This window comes from Rhinopithecus roxellana, chromosome 8, assembly GCF_007565055.1.
Source record: "Rhinopithecus roxellana isolate Shanxi Qingling chromosome 8, ASM756505v1, whole genome shotgun sequence".
Lineage (NCBI taxonomy): Eukaryota > Metazoa > Chordata > Mammalia > Primates > Cercopithecidae > Rhinopithecus > Rhinopithecus roxellana.
The window spans coordinates 121032705-121049108 of NC_044556.1; the positions used below are offsets into that span (position 1 = coordinate 121032705).

The window sequence follows — 16404 nt, forward strand, 5'->3', positions numbered from 1 at the left end:
TCAGAGTAAATAGGTAACCTACAGAATGGGAGAAAATGTTTGCGATCTACCCATCTGACAAAGATCTAATATTCAGAATCTACAAGAAACTTAAATTTACAAGAAAAAAAAAAAGACCCCATCAAAAAGTGGGCAAAACATATGAACAGACACTTATCAAAAGAAAACATTTACATGGCCAAAAAACATATGAAAAAAAGTTCAACATCACTGATCATTAGAGAAATGCAAATCAAAACCACAGTGAGATACCATCTCACGCCAGTCAGAATGGTGATTATTAAGTCAAAAAATAATAGATGCTGATGAGGCTGTGGAGAAATAGGAACGCTTTTACACTGTTGGTGGGAATGTAATTAGTTCAACCATTGTGGAATACATTATGGTGATTCCTCAAGAATCTAGAACCAGAAATACGATTTGACCCAGCGATCTCATTTCTGGGTATATACCCAAAGGATTATAAATCATTCTGCTCTAAAGACATATGCACACGTATATTTACTGCAGCACTACTTACAGTAGCAAAGTCATGGAACCAACCCAAATGCCCATCAATGTTAGACTGGATAAAGAAAATGTGATATATATACACCATGGACTACTATGCAGCCATAAAAAGGAATGAAGATTATGTCTTTTGCAGGGACATGGATGAAGCTGGAAGCCATCATTCTCAGCAAACTAACACAGGAACAGAAAATGAAACACCTCAGGTTCTCACTCGTAAGTGGGAGTTGAACAATGAAAACACATGGACAAGGGAGGGGAACAACATACACTAGGGCCACTTGGGGGGTGGGTAGCAAGGGGAGGGAGAACATTAGGAGAAATAGCTAATGCATGTGGGGCTTAAAACCTAGATGATGGGGTGATAGGTGCAGCAAACCACCATGGCACACATAGACCTTTGTAACATACCTAAACTTCCTGGATTTGTACCCCAGAACTTAAAGTAAAAAAAAAAAAAAAAAAAAAAAAAAAAAAAAAAGTGGCTTAATTTATTGAACACTTAATATATACCAGGGGCTATTCTAAAGGATTTACATGAGCTATCTTACATAAATCCCTAAGCAACTGTATTACTATTATCCAATTTTCATGTAAAGAAACTAAGGCAAAGAGAAGGCAATATTTGGCCAAGGTCATATATGTGATAAAGTAGTCAGAATGCTCACATAAAAAAAAATCAATATGAGATTACAAACATTTCCTGAAAACCAGAAAGTGATATTATATTTTTAAAATTTGGGCCAAGTGCAGTGGCTTACGCCTGTAATCCCAACACTTTCCAAGACTGACATGGGAGGATTGCTTGAGCCCAAGATTTTGAGACCAGCCGGAGGGTTGTTGGAACCCAGGAGTTAAAAGCTGCAGTGAGCTATGATCCTGCCCCTGCACTCTGGCCTGGGCAACAGAGTGAGACCCTGTCTCTAATAAAATATAAATAAATGAAATTTAAAAATTAACCTCTTCTGGCTGGGCGCGGTGGCTCAAGCCTGTAATTCCAGCACTTTGGGAGGCCGAGATGGGCGGATCACGAGGTCAGGAGATCGGGACCATCCTGGCTAACACTGTGAAACCCCGTCTCTACTAAAAAATACAAAAAACTAGCCAGGCGAGGTGGCGGGCGCCTGTAGTCCCAGCTACTGAGGAGGCTGAGGCAGGAGAATGGCGTAAACCCGGGAGGCGGAGCTTGCAGTGAGCTGAGATCCGGCCACTGCACTCCAGCCTGGGCGACAGAGCGAGACTTCGTCTCAAAAAAAAAAAAAAAAAAAAAAATTAACCTCTTCTTACTTGCAATTTTTCCTTTCTAGAATCATTTTTATCCAATTACCTTCCTATTTGGTATAAGTAGCCCTTGAAAACCTGGTTATGGGCCAGTATGCATAGAGCTTCCATTGCTACTCAGTGGCAACTCAGCAAAGTCCTCCAGCCTTTGAATACAGCATGGTTACGTTATAATAAGTATCCTTATAAAAATTATCTCCAAATTATACATACTATTTCAGTTTATACTTTTAGGATATTATTAAATACTAATCATCTTTCTGAATTTAAGAAACTAATTTTTCACAGGAGTTTTTGGTAATGCAATCTGAATTTTGGTAAGTAATTTTTTACTGGTTTATATTTTTTCAGCTTTATTAAGGCATAATTAATAAATTAAAATTGTATACATTTACAGAATCCAATATGTTTTGATATATTTATACATTGTGAAATGATTAAATCAAACAAAATTAACATTGGCATTACCTCACATATCTTTTTTTGTTTGTGCAGTGAGAACATTTAAGACCTAATCTCTTTGCAATTTTTAAGTATACATACATTATTAACTATAGTCTAATGTAAGTAGACTTACGTTAGATCTCTAGAATTTATTCATCCGGTCTAACAGAAACTTTGTATCCTTTAACCAACATCTCCCCCAGTGCCTCCCACCACCTTTCAGCTGCTGGCAACCTAGTCCCACTCTCCTCTTCTATGAGTTCAACCTTTTAATATTCCACATATAAGTGAGATCATGCAATATTTGTCTTTCTGTCCCTGACTGATTTCAAATAGCATGATGTCCTCCAAGTTCATCCATGTCATACGTGACAGGATGTTATTCTTTTTTAAGGCTGAAAAGTATTTTAATTATTCCATTGATGGACACAGGTTAATTCCATATCTTGGTTATTGTGAATAATAAGTAAGCAAATATTATTTTAAAATTAAAAGACACCCTAACTACTTTAACCCAAGGTGAATTTTTTAAAAAATAAATAAAATTTCACATAGTGTATGTATAGACATATACATATATAGTATATTTATATCGTGTGTGTATGTATGTGCATGTGTAGATTACTGATTGAAGAAAAAAGCCCTAATATTATCCTCAAATAAGACCTTTTTCTTTTACAGATTAATGGAGGCATTCGAAGTATGGCAATTCGACACTTTGGTGAATTAGTTAGGGATATGAGACAGTACACATGGATGCTGAAGGATGTGATTCTAGAAGGCTTGGTGCCCCTGATCCTGTTTTTGGAGGATGACGAGGAAAGAGTAGCTAAAGTAAGTCATTTGATCTTCTTTTTCTTAAATTTACCAAGAATTACAATGTTTTATCTAACAACAGATGAATAGATCTTCACTGACCCTTTTCTGTCTCACAGGCATGTAAATATACATTAAAAATCTGTACCTCACAATTAAAGTGGTCAACATCACGTTTGCTCAAAGATGAAAATTACAGTTTTGAGATGGTGGTGCTCAATATCTGTAACAATCTTGTAAGTGGCTCTTCCATTTTTACTGCTATAAGAGTTATAGACAAAACTTACAGGATCTCCAAAGTGATGAAAACTGTAATGGGGATAAGAGAAGATCTTGGAGAAAAAGAAATGGAAGAAAAAATCTTCAATAAGTGATTATAACTGGAGCTTGAGCAGAGAGGAATTAGAATTTTCCACTTCCTCTTTCTCAACATTGATCATCCATCTTATCTTCTTCCTCCTGCCCATCCATTTTGAGCTATGGATGGGTATTAAGGTAGGAAGAACATCCCAGATCATGAAAAAGAAAACTAGAATTACTTTGCCACTGCCTCTTGAGCTAGTCCTCTGAAACCCAGCATGAACAGTAATGATAGACAAGTAGGAATGGATGAATGCTAACCAAAGAATGGAAAAAGAAAGTTGAGTTTAGGAACAAGAGTATAGTTCACACAAAAACATCCCCAGCTTCTAATTTGGTCCTGATTTGGTATGTTGAAGCCTTTCTGGAGGAAGCAAATGTTCTATTTCAACAATTGAGAGAGGTGCTTTTTCCCCCTTTTATTCTCAGATTATTTCTCATAGGAACTACATTACAGATTTGATATCTGATACCTTAGGATTCCTGTGGAGCTCCAGAACATATCTTAAGAAGGCATCGGTTATTTTGATAGGTAAATATAATTCAATTCTCAATTCCTAATTTGTCTTAAATGGTATAGAATGGAGAAGAAGCTAAAAGTTTTTCTTACTCTTTTTAATGTCTCTGTTTATGAGGGACAGCACCTGTCATGGTGATGAATAGAGGTTGATACGTGTGATGAGAATAGAGTTCTATTTTATAATACACAGAGAATATAGCTGCATGATTAATTTTTATGCAAAGTGTATTCAGCAAAATGGATTTCAAAATTTAAAATGGTGACATACCATTGTTCATTATTCCCCTTCATCACTTAAAAATCACTACCCAAAGAATACGAATAATTTTTAAAAATATAAAAACATCATCTTCGACCAAACTTGGACATCTGTAACCACAGACTACAGCAGATGAGGAACAACTACCAAATCCACTAAAGTTTTTAAAAAGTGGAAACAGGCAGGGGCAACCCAGGAAGACTCTAAGACTAGACAGCTTTTTAATATTAGACAAACCTGACGAAACAGTTTTCCCCTACTAGCTCTGTGAAAATAAAAATGAATTATTCTGTATTTTGGAATTCCCAACTTGGTAGTGAGTCTCCAACTTGGCAGTAGGATCTTCCCTTGACCCCAAGTAGCATCATGGAGTAACAGGAGCAGCAAAAGAATAAGGAAATACACAGTCACATCATACATATAGAGAGGAGGCTCTCAGTCAAGGTAGATGACAAAATGAATTATGATCAGCACTGAAGCCCAGATCTGTTTTAATCAGAGAGGAGTGGCAGAACACACACAGACACAGGCGCGCGCGCACACACACAGACACACACAGACACACACACACAAAGAAAAACCCTGTTATAAATTTCTGTCATTTTCTTTTCTTTTGGTTTTTTTTTTGTTGTTGTTGCTGTTGTTGTTGTTTTGAGACAGACTCTTGCTCTGTCACCTACGCTGGAGTGCAGTGCACAATCTTGGCTCACTGCAGCCTCCACCTCCCAGGTTCAAGCGACTCTCCTGCTTCAGCCTCTAGAGTGGCTGGGATTACAGGCATGCACTATCACGCCTGGCTAATTTTTCTATTTTTAGTAGAGACAGGGTTTCACTATGTTGGCCAGGCTGGTCTTGAACTCCTGACCTAAAGTGATCTGCCTGCCTCCGCCTCCCAAAGTACTGAAATTACAAGCATGAGCCACCGTGCTCAGCCAATAATAACTTTATTTCAAACCAGAATTAATCCCTGCTATCCTGAGTTCTACCTTGGAAGTTCCCACAAATAAACCTCTGTATATAACTATTGCAAGATTAGTAAATAAGTAGTTTAAAAAAAGAAACAGCATTATCTTTCTACAGTGGTACTTCAAGGGAAAAAGGAGACAAAAGAATGAAGAAAAACAAACCTTAGAAAATATGTCTATAGAGCAGATGAAAGTCATGATAAATATTTCCATGAATCCAAAACATTTTAAAATGAAGATCTAAAGTATAGACACAAGCATATAGGGAATATAGGATGGGATAATGGGAGCACATGAAAAATAAGCTTTCAAAGTACAAGGGGGAAAAAGTAAGAAAAAACATATCACCAAAAATGCAAATTAAATTATAACCAGCAAAAGAGAAAATATTTGTTGAGAACTCAGTAAGGGACAAGGAGTACAGGGTTGAGAAATGTTAGCAAAATCAAACAAAAACCATCAGTGAAAAATTCTTTTTATTCTTTCTTCTAAAAAAAATGGAATACATGTGCAGAACGTGCAGGTTTGTTACATACCATACATGTGCCATGGTGGTTCGCTGCACCTATTGACTGGCCCTCCAAGTTCCCTCCCCTCACCCTCCACCTCCCAACAGGCTCTGGTGTGTGTTGTTCCCCTCCCTGTGTCCATGTGTTCTTGTTGTTCAGCTCCCACTTATGAGTGAGAAGATGTGGTATTTCGTTTTCTGTTCCTGTGTTAGTTTGCTGAGAAGAATGGCTTCCAGTGTCATCCATGTCCCTGCAAAGAACATGATCTCGTTCCTTTTTATGGCTGCATAATATTCTGTGGTGCATATATACCACATTTTCTTTATCCAGTGTATCATTGATGGGCATTTGGGTTGGTTCCATGTCTTTGCTATTTTAAATAATGCTGCAATAAACATACATGTGCACTTGTCTTCATAGTAAAATGATTTGTATTCCTTTGGGTATATACATAGTAAAGGGATTGCTGGGTCAAATGGTATTTCTGGTCCTAGATCCTTGAGGAATTGTCATACTGTATTCCACAACAGTTGAACTACATTCCCACCAACAGTGTAAAAGCGTTCCTATTTCTCCACAGCCTTGCCAGCATCTATTGTTTCTTGACTTTTTAATAATCACCACTCTGACCTGTGTGAGATGGTGTCTCATTGTAGTTTTGATTTGCGTTTCTCTAATGATCAGTGATGTTGAGCTTTTTTGCGTATGTTTGCTGGCCATGTAAATGTCTTCTTTTCAGAAGTGCCTGTTCATATCCTTTGCCCACTTTTTGAGGGGGTTGTTTTTTCTTGTAAATTTGTTTAAGTTTCTTGTAGATTCTGGGTATTAGACCTTTGTCAGATAGGTAGATTGCAAAAATTTTCTCCCATTCTGTAGGTTGCCTGTTCAGTCTTATAGTTTCTTTTGCTGTGCAGAAGCTATTTTATTAGATCCTATTTATCAATTTTGGCTTTTGTTGCAATTGCTTTTGGTGTTTTTGTCATGAAATTTTTGCCCATGCCCATGTCCTGAATGGTATTGCCTAGGTTTTCTTCTAGGGTTTTTAGGGTTTTGGGTTTTACATTTAAGTCTTTAATCCTTGTTAATTTTTGTATAAGGTGTAAGGAAAGCATCCAGTTTCAGTTTCCTGCATATGGCTAGCCAGTTTTCGCAGCATCATTTACTGAATAGAAGATCCTTTCCGCATTGCTTGTATTTAACAGATTTGTCAAAAATCAGATGATTATAGCTGTGTAGTGTTTTATCTGAGGTCTCTGTTCTGTTCCATTGGTCTATGTATCTGCTTTGGTACCAGTACCATGTTGTTTTGGTTACTGTAGCTTTGTAGTATAGTTTGAAGCCAGGTACCACAATGCCTCCAGCTTTGTTCTTTGTGCTTAGGATTGTCGTGGCTATATAGGGTCTTCTTTGATTACATGTGAAATCCAAAATAGTTTTTCCTAATTCTATGAAGAATATCAATGGTAGTTTGATGGGAATAGTACTGAATCTATAAATTACCTTAGGCATTATGGCCATTTTCACAATATTGATTCTTCCTATCCACGAGGATGGAATGTCTTTCCGTTTGTTTGTGTCCTCTCTGATTTCTTTGAGCAGTGGTTTGTAGTTCTCCTTGAAGAGGTCCTTCACATTTCTTGCTACCTGTATTCCTAGGTATTTTACTTTCTTCTTAGCGATTATGAATGGGAGTTCATTCATGATTTGGCTCTCTTGTGTCTATCATTGGTGTAAATGAATGCTCATAACTTTTGCACATTGATTTTGTGTCCTGAGACTTTGCTGAAGGTGCTTATCAGTTTAAAGAGTTTTGGGGCTGAGGTGATGGAGTTTTCTAAATGTAGAATCATGCAGTCTGCAGAGACAATTTGACTTCCTCTCTTCCTATTTGAATACCCTTTGTTTTTTTCTCTTGCCTGATTGCCCTGGGCAGAACTTCCAATACTATGTTGAATATGAGTAGTGTGAGAGGCCATCCTTGTCTTGTACGAGTTTCAAAGGAAATGCTTCCAGCTTTTGCCCATTCAATATGATATTGATATGATATTAGCTGTGGGTTTGTCATTAAGAGGTGGTTTTTTTGTTTTGCTTGTTTTTTGATGGAGTCTTGCTCTTGTTGCCCAGGCTGGAGTGCAGTGGCACAATCTTGGCTCACTGCAACCCCCTCTCCCAGATTCCAGTGATTCTCCTGCCTCAGCCTCCCAAGTAGCTAGGGTTACAGGCACATGCCACCATGCCCAGCTAATTTTTGTATTTTTAGTAGAGATGAGGGTTCACCATGTTGGCCAGGCTGGTCTTGAACTCCCGACCTCGTGATCTACCTGCCTCAGCCTCCTAAAGTGCTGGGATTGTTAAGAGTTTTTAACATGAAGGGATGTTGAGTTTTAACCAAGGCCTTTTCTGCATCTATGGAGATAATCATGTGGTTTTTGTCTTCGGTTCTGTTTAATGTGATGGATTATGTTTATTGATGTGCATATGTTGAATCAGCCTTGCATCGCAGGGATGAAGCCAACCTGATCATGGTGGGTAAGTTTTTTTTATTTGCTGCTAGATTTGATTTGTCAGAATTTTATTGAGGATTTTTGCATTGATGTTCATCAGAAATATTGGCCTGGAGTTTTCCTTTTTTGTTGTATCTCTTCCTGGTTTTGGTATCAGAATGATGCTGGCTTCATAAAATGAGTTAGGGAGGAGTCCCTCCTTTTCAATTGTTTGGAATAGTTTCAGAAGGAATGGTACCATTCCTCTTTGTGTTTCTGGTAGAATTCAACTGTGAGTCCATCTGGTCCTGGGCTTTTTCGGTTGGCAGGCTATTAATTACTGCCTCATGTTCAGAACTTGTTATTGGTCTATTCAGGGATTCAACTTCTTAATTGTTTAGACTTGGGAGTGTGTATGTGTCCAGGAATTTACCCATTTCTTCTAGATTGTCTAGTTTATTTGCGTAGAGGTGTTTATAGTATTCTCTGATGGTTGTTTGTATTTCTGTGGGGTCAGTGATGATATTTCCTTATCTTTTTTATGGTACCTATTTAATTCTTCTCTTTTTTTCTATATTAGTTTAGCCAGCTCCTGGATTTATTGATTTTTTTGGAGGGCTTTTCATGTCTCTATCTAGTTCAATTATTTTTGATCTTAGTTACTTATTGTCTTATGCTAGCTTTTGGATTAGTTTGTTCTTGATGCTCTAGCTTTTTTAACTGTGATTCTAGACTGTCAATTTGAGATCTTCCAAGCTTTCTGATGTGGGCATTTAGTGCTATAAATTTCCCTCTTAACCCTGCTTTAGCTGTGTCCCAGAGATTCTGGTACATTGTCTCCATGTTCTCATTGGTTTCAAAGAACTTCTTGATTTCTGCCTTAATTTCATTGTTTACCCAGGAGTCATTCAAAAGCAGGTTGTTCAATTTCTGTGCAATTCTGTGTTTTTGAGTGAGATTTTTAATCCTGAGTTCTAATTTGATTGCACTGTGTTCTGAAAGATTGTTTGTTATGATTTCAGTTATTTTGCATTTGCTGAGGAGTGTTTTACTTCCAATTACGTGGTGTATTTTAGAATCAGTGCCATGTGGCACTGAGAAGAATGTATATTCTGTTGATTTGGGTTGGAGAGTTCTGCATATGTCTACTGGGCCCACTTGATCCAGAGCTGAGTTCAAGTCCTGAATATCCTTATTAATTTTCTGTCTAGTTCTGTCTAATACTGACAGTGAGGTGTTAAAATCTCCCACTATTATTGTGTGGAAGTCTAAGTCTCTTTGTATGTCTTATAAACTTGTTTTATGAATCTGGGTGTGCCTGTATTGAGTGCATGTATATTTAGAATAGTTAGCTCTTCTTGTTGAATTGTTCCCTCTTCCATAATGTAATGCCCTTTTTATTCTTTTTTGATCTTTGTTTTAAAGTCTGTTTTGTCAGAGACTAGGATTGAAATCCCTGTGGGTTTGTGTTTGTTTGTTTTGGTTTTTGGGGGTTTTTTTTGTTGTTGTTTTCTTTGTTTTTTCTTTTTGTTTTTGTTTTGCTTTCCATTTGCTTGGTAAGTTTTCCTCCATCCCTTTATTTTGAGCCTATGTGTGTCTTTGCACATTAGATGGGTCTCCTGAATATAGCACACCCATGAGTCTTGACTCTATCCAATTTGCCAGTCTGTGTCTTTTAATTGGGGCATTTAGCCCATTTACATTTAAGGTTAATATTTTTATGTGTGAATTTGATCCTGTCATCATGATACTAGCTGGTTATTTTGCACTCTAGTTGATGCAGTTTCTTCATAGTGTCATTGGTCATTACATTTTGGTGTGTTTTGCAGTGACGGGTACTGGGTGCTTTTTCTCCATATTTAGTGCTTCTCTCAGGAGCTCTTGCAAGGCAGGCCTGGTGATAATGAAATCCCTCAACATTTGTCTCAAAATGATTTTATTTCTCCTTTGCTTATGAAGCTTAATTTGGCTGGATATGAAATTCTGGGTTGAAAATTCTTTTCTTTAACAATGTTGAATTTGGCCCCCAATCTCTTCTGGCTTGCAGGGTTTCTATTGAGAGGTGTAGTTTTAATCTTATGGGCTTCTCTTTGTGGGTGACCTGGCCTTTCTCTCTGACTGCCCTTAACAATTTTTCCTTTGTTTCAAGCTTGAATAATTGGATGATTATGTGTCTTGGGGTTAATCTTCTCATGGAGTATCTTAGTGGTGTTCTCTGTATTTCCTGAATTTGCATGTTGGGCTGTCTTGCTAGGTTGGGAAAGTCCTCCTGGATAATAGCCTTAATATATCCATAAATATAAGTGTGTTTTCCAGCTTGTTTCCATTCTCCTCATCTCCTTCTGGTACTCTAAGCAATCGTAGGTTTGGTCTTTTTTATGAAGCCCCATTTTTTGGAGGCTTTGTTCATTCCTTTTCATTCTTTTATCTCTAGTCTTGGCTGCATGCCTTATTTCAGGAAGGTGGTTTTCAAACTCTGATATCCTTTCTTCCACTTGGTCAATTTGGCTATTGATACCTGTATATGTTTTACAAACTTCTAATGCTGAGGTTTTCAGCTCCATCAGATCATTTATGTTCCTCTCTAAACTGGTCATTCAGTTAGCAGCTCCTATAAGCTTTTCTCAAGGTTCTTAGTTTCTTTGCATTGAGTTAGAACATGCTCCTTTAGTGCAGCATAGTTTTTTATTACCCATCTTCTGAAGGCTACTACTGTCAATTCATCCATCTGATCCTCTGTCCAGTTCTGTGTCCTTGATGGAAAGATGTTGCAATTATTTGGAGGAGAAGAGACACTCTGGCCTTTTGGGTTTTCAGCATTTTTTTGTTGATTCTCATCTTCCTGAGTTTGTCTAGAGTCGGTCTTTGAGGCTCTGACCCTTGGATGGGGTTTTTGTGGGGGCTTTTTTGTTGCTGCTTTTATTGTTTCTTTCTGCTTGTTTTTCTTTCAGTGGTCAGGTCCCTCTTCATTTGCTGGGGGTTCACTTCAGGCCCTATTCATCTGATTCACTCCCATGCCTGGAGATGTCACTCAAGGAGGCTGGGTGCCTTCTCCTTCCTCTAGGACCTCTGAGCTCCAGGGGCACCAACCTGATGCCAGTAGGATTGCTCTTGTATAGGGTTTCTGACAACCCCGTTGGAGAGTCTCACACAGTTGGGTACCACGGAGAACAATACCCATTTAACAAAGCACTTTGTCCCTTGGTAGAGGTGGTGTGCCTCACCGCGGGGGAAACCTACTTGTCTGGGCTGCCTGGATTCCTTAGAACTACCAGGAAGAAAGGCTAAATCTGCTGGTCTGCAGAGACTGTGGCCTCCCTCTCTTTAGGGGCTCAGGTCCTGCGGGATTCAGGTTCTGTCCCTGAGCCCCTGGCTGGAGTTATTGGAGTTCCTGCAGGGAAGTCCCACCCAATGAGGAAGGATGGTTAAGTCAGGCCTGTAGAGGCACTCAGGCCACAGACTGCCACAGCCAGTGTGTTCGGCTGCGGGGTGACAAGTCTTGGAATCAAGCCATCCAGCCTCCCTGGCTCTGGCAGGGGAAAAACACAGCCTGGGGCTTTAGAAATGGGTGCCACCCTTTTCTGGGTGTTCATCTGCCCAGGGAGCTTAGTGTATTAGGCAGTTGTGAGCCCCAGTGCTGGCTGCTGCCCCTCCCTCAAGGAGTTCAAATGGCTTAGAGAGTTCGGTAATCTTAAGCCGATTCCAGATGAGAAGCTCTTAAGAGTCTGCACATTCTGCTGTTGAGACACTAGGCCTCAGTGGCGTGGGTTCATGAGAGGGATCTTCCAATCTGTGGGTTGCACAGTTTCATCAAAAAAGCACAGATTCCTGGCTGGGTAGCACGCTCACTCACTGCCTCCCTTGGTTTTGGAGAAGGAGCTCCCCTGCCCCATGTGGCTCTCAGGCAGGTGGCCACACCACACTGTTCTTCCTTCTCTCTCTCACACCAGCCTCCTAGTCAGTTCCGATGAGAAAATCTGAATACCTTGGCTGCTGGTGAAGGATTCACATGCTTAGTATGGTTTTTGTTTGTTTGTTTGTTTGTTTGTCTGTTTTTTTCCATGATGGGAGCCTCTGAACTCTGCTGTTTCTATTCCACCATCTATTCGGCACCCCCACAAAATTCTTAAAGTTTAAATTCTTAAAATTTTAATTCTTAAAATTAATTCTTTAAAATTCTTAAAATTAAAATTAGACTTAAAAAGTCTTTGAATTTAAAATTTAAGAAATAAAGATGACTGGATTAAATATACTGAGATAGGAAAACACTTTTTCAAGAAATATTTTATACAGAATGCAACATTAAGGCATTTTGTAATAAAGTTATGGAACTGCACAGTTCTGTAAGAATTCTTCAAGAATTCTTTATGCATTCAGCCAAAAAAATTACCTATAGATTTTAAAAATAGAGAAACTGTCATTAAACTTCTTTATTTCAATATTCTATATTTTATAGTTGAATACTAAAAAATACTTTTTCATAGAATTCAACTATAAAATATAAAATATTGAATACTATAAAAATACGTTTTTATAGTATTCAACTATAAAATATGGAATATTGCCTACAAATTCCTAAGTGAACACTGTGACTGAGGAATTTTATATTTAGCACAATGTTATCCAACTATACAGATGACAGAACATTATTTTCAAAAACACAAGAACTCAGGATGAAATCATCATCATGAATTCTTCTTGAAGAAAGTATTAGAGCATGGAATTCATCTAACTGAAGAATGAATGGATGAACTATTGCAAAAAGACATCTAGTATCTATTTACCTGCAGGACTCTCATCTTTCAATCAAGTCTCTACCACTTTTTATTTTCCTCTATGCCTCGGAAGGCTGACCTCTGCATTCTATATCTCCCAAGCTCCCTTGCCAGCTTGCTTCCTGATGGGTACGACACTTAATGCCCATTAATGCATTTAATGAGCAGAAATATGCTTAATAATCAGAAATAATTATGACAGTGCTATTCACAAATGCTTGTCCCATCTAGAATCCTTACTGAGCATCTGTCGAAAAATACTGATCAACAGGCTCAGTTCAAGTGTCATGAATATACTACCAGATAATTTCATAGATCTTGATAAGTTGATTCTAAATGTTTGTGGAATAGCAAAAGGCCAAGATACTCCTGAAGGAAAAAAATTTGGGACTACTACTTTCACCAGATACAAAGATTTATTATAAAGCTACAGAATTTTAAACAGTCTGTTACTCACTCAAGGAAAGACAAACAGACCTGTGGAACAGAATAGAAAACCAATCCACACATATACCTAATATATATCAGAATTGGCAGTGTATATGAGACCGGCAAATGATGGGCTGCCTAATAAAAGGTGCAAAGAAAATTGGAAATACACAAGGACTCCTGACGCCCTACACAAAAATTAATTCTAGAAGAATCAAACAATGTAAACATAAAACACAAATATTTAAAAACTTTTAGAAGAAAATGTAGGATAATATCTTCATAACTGAAAATTAACAAAATATTTCTAAAGAAAAAATATAAAAATCAAGCAATAAGCTGAGAGAAATATTTCTACATGTGTAACTAAAACATATTAATTTTGATATTATATTAATTATAACATAGAAAAAGACAAAAAAAATCCATAGACCAAAAAATAAAAGGTGCAAAAAATAATAATGAATATGAAGAGGAAGTTCACAAAAGAGAAAACATAAATACAAATAATCATGTAAAAAGATGTCCAACAATATTAATAATCAGAAACATACAAATTAGAACAATAACACCACATTTCACACCAATAAAGTAACAACGCTTCTTAAAATATAAAAAAATAAAAACTGATGTTAAAATTGAAAGCTTCTCTTCACCAAATGATGTTAAAAGGCAACCACCAAATGGAAGAAGATATTTACGACACATGTATCTGGCAAAGAATCACATTAGAATATATAAAGAATTCATATAAATTTATAAGAAAAAAACCACCTAATGGAAAATGAGTAATAAATGACACTTTTCAGAAAAGGATAGACAAATGACCAATAAACATATAAAAAGATATTTGACTCTATTGTTCATTTGTAAAATGCAAATTGAAAACATAAGGTACCATTTTATATCCAACATAAAGTGTAGAATAAAGACTAACAAGCTCAACTGTTGTCAAGGATATGGAGCAAACAGAACTCTCTTATATGCTGTTGGCACTGAAAATTCTTAAACCACTGTTTAGCTATATGTGATAAAACCAAACACATACATATCCTATGACTCAGGAATTCTATAAAATCTCACAGAAATACATACATGTGTTCACAAATATATGTACTAGAATATTCAAAGCAGCATTACTAGTTATAACCCAATCCCACAAATCAACAGTTAGATGAATATATTGATGTAGATTCACACAGTGAAATACTACATACCAACGAAAAAAACAATCAACTGCATTCACAATGGAGAGGAAGCTTATAATGTTGAAATGAAAGCTAGTCACAAAAAGTACATATCGTACAATTCCATTGATGTAAAACACAAAAACAGCTAGAACTAAAGAGTTATTACACTCAGGGTAGTGTTTACACTTGGGAGAAACTAAAAGGGAGCTTCAGAGAGAGTTCTGGATTACTGGTAATGTCTTGTGTCTTGACTTTAAATGTGGTCACTGTGTGAATATTCCATGAGCTATGCATTTATATGTGCACTTTTTCATACATGCATTATACCTAGATTTTTAAAATTAAAGAGATATATATACACATATATACACACATATATTTTATATATATATGCATGTGTGTATATACGTGTGTGTATATATATAAAACTTTAATTTTAAAAATCTAAGTATAATGCAGGTATACCTAGATTTGTGTGTGTGTGTGTGTGTGTGTGTGTGTGTGTGTGTATATATATATATATAAAGAGTTGAAAAGTGTGTGGAGTGGTGGGAATTTCTGTTGCTTGTAGTGGGAACAGAAATTGATACAAACACTCAGAAAATAATTTGACATCATCTTATTAGCTAAAGTTGAGCATAATGTTCCTGTAAGTCAGTCATACCATTTTTAACTATGTACCTTAGACTCTCTCACATAGGTGCATCTGGAGACATGTAAGTTTATTGCTATATTATTTGTAATATCAGATAAATTAGAAATAATCCAAATGTCTGTTACAAGTAGAATGAATAAATAATTTTTGTATTGTCACAAATGCAACAGTAAATAGCAAGGAAGTTTATTACAAACAATAAATAAATAATAAGCAAATAAATGCTATCTTTACACTCACCAGAATAGATGAACACACAAAAAAAACAACTTTGAGTAAAATAAATAAAAACAAAAAACAAAACCCAAAGAATACATACTACTTATATACTGATGAAAGCAGACACCACTAAAACATTATTTGAGAATTCACATTAATTTTCTGGAAAACAGTAAGAAAGATCAAGGAAATGGTCAACACAAAATTCAATATACTAGTTTACCCAGGAGGAGAAGGAGGGAAGAAAGTGTTTATGAAAGGACACACAAGAAGCTTCAAGAGCACCAGTATTTTTTAAGTCCATAGGTAGGATATTATATATATTCTTTTATATGCTTTTAATTTAAAAATACATGCTTTAAATTATGCTAATCTCAAAGCAACTAACTCATTAAAAAAATACAGTGAAAGGAAATATCCCATTTATAGTAGGTAAAAATTAAAGAAGGAAATAAAAAATGAGGAAGTAAAGGAGAAAGGAGGAAGGGAAGAATGAGGGAGGGAGAGAGGAGAAAAAGGAGGAGGGAGCAAAAGAAAGAAGGAAGGAAGGAAGACTTTTGGAAGAAGGTAAGAAGGGAGATGGGAGATAGGGAGAGGAATAAGAAAAGGAGGAAGGATAGACAGAAGGAAGGAAGGGAGGTCTAAAAATAAACTTTAAAATATATGCAATATTTCTATGAAGAAAATTGCAAACATTACTGAGGGACACAAAGACTGAAAATAGAAAAGTATAAACCCTATTTTAGGAAAAAAAAGAATAAAAATGTTAAAAGTGTCAATTTTTTTCTAAATGAATCTATGCATGGAATGAAATGCCAATTAAAATATCAATAGGATTTTTTTCAACATTGGCATGCTGATTCTAAAATTAAAGTAGAAAAGTTAGCATGTAAGAATAATGGAAACTCTAACTGAAAAGAATAATGACAGAGGACTAGCCCTATCATATGTCAATATAGCTTTAGTAATTAAAATCACATGGAATGAAT

At 36.5% G+C, this 16404-nt stretch overlaps 1 protein-coding gene across 1 annotated transcript in view; it reads left to right on the top strand.

The window, feature by feature from the left end:
* Positions 1 to 16404, top strand: part of MROH9 (maestro heat like repeat family member 9) — a 124116-nt gene that overhangs the window by 74666 nt on the left and 33046 nt on the right. The window contains exons 17-19 of the mRNA XM_030934948.1: positions 2917 to 3069; positions 3171 to 3287; positions 3841 to 3943. Of these exons, the coding sequence (XP_030790808.1) occupies positions 2917 to 3069; positions 3171 to 3287; positions 3841 to 3943 (373 nt within the window). The remainder of the gene's footprint in view (positions 1 to 2916; positions 3070 to 3170; positions 3288 to 3840; positions 3944 to 16404) is intronic.